General features: G+C 35.1%; 1 protein-coding gene across 1 annotated transcript; it reads left to right on the top strand.

Moving 5' to 3' along the window:
* Nucleotides 1-56: 56 nt before the first annotated feature.
* On the top strand, nucleotides 57-4765 carry LOC309798591 (uncharacterized protein; the record flags this gene model as incomplete). The annotated part of the gene is made up of 4 exons (XM_082646714.1): nucleotides 57-163; nucleotides 476-651; nucleotides 1875-2031; nucleotides 4682-4765. Coding segments are annotated over 4 exons (524 nt in total), but the record flags the coding sequence as incomplete, so codon positions are not given.
* Between the last annotated feature and the right edge of the window lie 235 nt (nucleotides 4766-5000).

The following is a 5000-nucleotide window of genomic DNA, read 5'->3' as shown; positions in this document are numbered from 1 at the left end:
ATTATATTAATCTTGTGACATTTATTATAATTCTTAGTCCATAATCATTTTTTTAGAAAGCACGGCCGACTTGAAAGTGAGGATACAGCATTGGCGAGGAATGAGCTTTGCTCTGACACACCAGCAAATTCTACTAGTGGCGAATTTTTGCCAGCTTGTTCAGGTCATACTTTATTTTTTTCTTTACTCGAATCCAAATCCTAACATTATTGATTCTAAATAATCTGTAAATATATTTGAACTTATTAGATCACATCAAAGATATTGGGAAATGCGAAACACAAGAAATTTTATTTATTTGAATGTTCTCAATATGAACATCGGGAAGTTGAACACCACAACTAAATTGAACTATCAGTTGAAAGCATAGTTATAAATATGCTTTTAGATTTTGCTAATGAAGTAGAACATCTTACACTTTGTCTATAAGCCTCATATTTTTCTTGTTGATATTGGTGGTAATGCACAATTTTAGTTCGAGTTTTCGAGCGCAGGTCCCTACAGTGGAGTGCCAGTGATCACCGTACCCTCAAGAACCGTATCCCGATTGGGTAACGTATGTAGTGGTTCAGAACCGACTACATCGACCGTCATGCTCGACACTCTCACCCCATACAACAATTACAACTCGACTCCTCAGGGTTTCTTACGGTATGCCGTTTTGAAATAATGAACTCATACTCGCTATTTTTGATATTTCAGATGTTTGAAAGATTTTTAAGAAATAAATCGATATGAGAATTGACATTTTTGGAGATGTAGTCAAAGAAAATCTATTCTATTTAGAATCCTTATAAATAAAATTGCGTCTAAATACACTTCTTATGTTTTCCGTCGGATGCGTTCTCTTTCAACCGTCATCGATTAGAGTAGCTGGATTTGTGCATGACTTCGGTTGCGGTTTTATCATCTTATCATCATCTCTCCTTATTGACATATGGATGTTAGTCGAATGTGATTGACCGTGAAACCCCGAGAAGAAAATACTCGAGTGTTGTCAGGTTTTCATCACAAGTACTCGTCGAACTCTGTGGAAATGAGGAACGTTTGCCGTCTTGGACTAAGGTTACTGCAGAACGTGACCTCTCCTGTGAAGGCAGCGACTCATATGATTAGTCTATTAAGCAATTGAGCAATGTAGCAAATTGAACAACGAAAATAATCAATAGGAGAAAAGAAAGGAATAACTGGACAAGAATCAAGAAGATGTTTATCTTATTTCCCTATTCCTATGAAGTTGCTATTGTGAAGTTACGGAAATGTTCTCCGTAGATGACTAATGATAATGACCGCTGAAACTTTTCTGACATCCGTTGCTCGATGTCTAAAGACATTACAGATAACAGATAACGTATTAACAATAATAAATAGTATTCGTAGTGTGCTATGAGCAAAGTATCAGTCTAGTGAGGATTTTAAGCCTCCGAAATTTGTGGAATTGAGAGTTATCTAAATATTAATTGAGTCATAAATAATTTCATCCAGTTTGCTCTTGTTAGTGATCTGTGGGAGACAACAAAAAAGTTCTCGGAAATATAGCTGTTTGTTGAAGTGATTCATCTATTGATTGTACTTAACGACTCATAAAGTTATAACATCTATCATCCGTCAGTTGCCAAAGTATGAAGAGCCGAAATCCAGATTTATGAAGGTCTGCGCTAATAAATGACAAGAGGGCTAAAAATTACGAGCTTCTTTAGCGGAAAAGAAGTAAAAAAGAATGTGTAATTTGAAGTGAATCTTGTTTTTAGGTGTCTGTTTATCGAAACTGACATTTAAGGATAGAATGAACTCGTACTTGTAAAACTTTAATTTTCACTTTAGGATTTTAGTGAATTGGTAGTTTGATTTCGAATTCAGCTGAAATCTTTCAGCGATTCAAACACCCGAATCCAAATCGCTAAAACGATCACATTCGACCCACCAAAGACGCCGTTCGAGGAACGACTTCAGCAACAGGCGAATGCCATCCGAAAGAACGCGGCCGCCGCCGCCGCTGCCGCCGCCGCCGCCTCAGGCAACGACGGAGTGGTATGTCGTTTTAAAAGATGGCAAATCCATCACAATAAATCATTGATCAGCTTGTCTCGAAAAACAGCAGACAATCTCGCATTCGCATATATTTCTATTCGTGGAAGCATGCGAACATTATGTTCAGATGATGAGTTCTTTATATGTTTGAATAAATCAGAAAAAAAGGATTCTTTATAAAAAGTTCTTTGTAAACATGCTCACAAACTGATTTTAATAATTTCCTAGAGCTGATTTTTCACAATTGCTTGATAATTAACATAAATTCCATTAACTTGCAGTTCTAGTGCAATGTGCAACCAGCTATAGCAAATGCATTCAAGATAGATTAGTGAATAAATCAGTTCAAATTAGTTTGCTAACGAATTCATAGAAGATGTGTTGGATTACTTCGTTCATTTCCTAAATCATGAGATCCTGAATTGATCCCAGTTCTAGGGCAAATATATTACAGCATTTATATTATCATATTAACTAATTGATCATATTAACTGAACGAAGCCATTGATGGAATACGACTGATTTGGTTTTTCGTTCTTGAATGACTGTCTTCACGAACAATTATGCGGATTCTACACATTTTAAATGTCACTAGTACTTTGCTTTTTGAGCAGAGTATTTCCAGTAGTCCGAAGTTGTCGAGTATATTGTTTTCAGGTGGAAATAGCCAAATGGTGGGTTTAAGGAGATTGTCACCTTTCCATTAGGTCTCTTAAAAGAGGGCTTACACATGTACTTACTCTCAACTAAGCTTTCGGATTGAAACATTTGACTCGTTCTCGGATCTTTCCGCTAGAATACTCTTCGGTGTGCTTTTGCCCTTACTAGAGCTTTAATTATTAGAGTTCCACGTTGTTAAACATGTTATTTAGATATGGTTACCGTCTATTTTATCCCGATGATATTTCATTAGTCACTGAGCCATTGCTATAGTTTAATCATTGTGTATCTGGTAGTGAGAACGTTTTTATTAGCAAACTTTCACAGTGTTTTTGTACAGTATTTCGCGAGAGATTTCACTTTTTTAAGCAAAAGAAATTGTTCAGATTATAACTTGTATACTAAATTACCCAGAAATTATGGCTTTGCTCACGGTAAGGAGAAACTTAGGAGACGTTAAAATCAATCTTTTATTCTATTTTACACAAAGAAATCAAGCAAAGAATTCCAAAAATACAAGATAAACATTATTTATAAATTTTTCGGGACTATGTGAAGAATGTGTGCAGCGAATATAAAACAACTGTGTTATCTATTTGTATTTCTGGGAAATCATTTTAAAACCTTTAGCAATTCGAATCGAAACCATCAGTCACGATTAGAGTTTGATGATTTTTTGCCAAATATAATCTTCTTGTGATGAATGTTACTGGTATAAGTGTAAGCTCTAACGGCTACTTATTTCTCCAAAACCCAATATCTTATATGACTAAAATGCTTCTCTGAGAAGATTAGATCAGAATGGGAGTTGGATGTTATTGACTTGAATTCGAACAGACGATATTTGCCGATTCGTTTATCTGTTCACCATAGAGCGTTCACTTGCAACTGGTTCCTTCATTGAAGCTATATTTCATTTAACGAAAAAGTAAAGTTAGGTGGAAAATTGATTGCTCTCTGCTTCTAGGCAAGCACTTTGCATTGCTATTAAGTTCTCCATCTATATTTTTTCAACTGTAACTTAGAGCTGTATAACGTATCTAGAACTTTATACGTATCAAATTTCTATTGGACTTTCCGGTATACCTAAAAGCAGAATTTTCAAATGAGGGATAAATAATCATCTACCATAATCGGGTCGCATCCGTTGGCTATAAGTAGCTTAAGAATGAGACACTACAGTATCTCGAGGAATTTCATCGCGTCAATCAACACCCTATCAGTTCAAAATCTTAATATGAACAGTGAAGTGGCAAAGAAATATGATCAATAACCATGTTTTGCACAGATTTTCTCAAATTTTCATAATGCGTTGCGTATTTTGTATTTACTATATTTGACTGCTGAAAAAAAAAGGACAACGAACAGTTTATCACACTTACAATTCAACTTATATAATTGCTCATTCTTATTTGTGGATTCGTTGGTCTTCTCACTTGTCAGGCTGCATTCACTTTCATCATAATTTTCATCTTTTTCTATTTTGGTTTTCTAGATTACAATACAGGAACAAGCAATTTATTGCATATGCTTTGAAGACTTTCTCAGCATCGATTGCACCGATATCCTCATTCGAATGTTTTTTTTTTCAGTGTATGATTATTCTAAACACTATTTTCAATGATGTAAAATTTCATTTTTAATTGCCTATTTTTCTCAATCGACAGTGTTATTATCAATTGAAATATAACCGCTAAGATGCTGAGATATTTGCAAAACTTGGGGGCGATGCGAACTTCCAACCAGATGATTACCCTTTCCGGGGGGTCACCAGTTATCCATTACACTCTCCGTGCACCTCGCTTTGCCTTTCTCTCAGAGTGTTTTATTTTATTTATATTATTATATTTATGTATATTATTTATTTTTTACTATATTTTCCTTCATATAACCTCAGGATCGATGATCAATATCTTGCTGTAGTGATAAACTTAACGATTCGAATTCCTTATTTTGGCTAACGTTTTTTCGGCATCTTTGTCGTCTTTAGAGCCTCAATTATTGGAGTCAATTGTCCACAACATTTCGTTCTTGCAACGTAGATGTTCTGGATCGTATTGATTCAATCCAACAGGTATCCTGAACACCGCTATTCGTTTGATGTGTATTGCATGTGTCGAAAAGTGTTTTTTTAACAGCTGTTCGTTCATTTCAACCGATACCGAGATTCAACTTCAGCACTTGTCATTTTCATGGTCATCATTTAATAGTTTTGCTATTAGCATTAGTGGCACCGGTTTCCGAATTGCTAACGGACGTACAAAGAAGATATTCAATTATTCTATTGCTTTCGATTTTTGAATGGAAAA

This window comes from Mesoplodon mirus, assembly GCF_964341445.2.
Source record: "Mesoplodon mirus genome assembly, contig: HAP1_SCAFFOLD_4438, whole genome shotgun sequence".
NCBI classification, from domain to species: Eukaryota; Metazoa; Chordata; class Mammalia; order Artiodactyla; family Ziphiidae; genus Mesoplodon; species Mesoplodon mirus.
The sequence above is the reverse complement of the archived record's forward strand: the minus strand, read 5'-3'. Positions and strand labels throughout refer to the sequence as shown.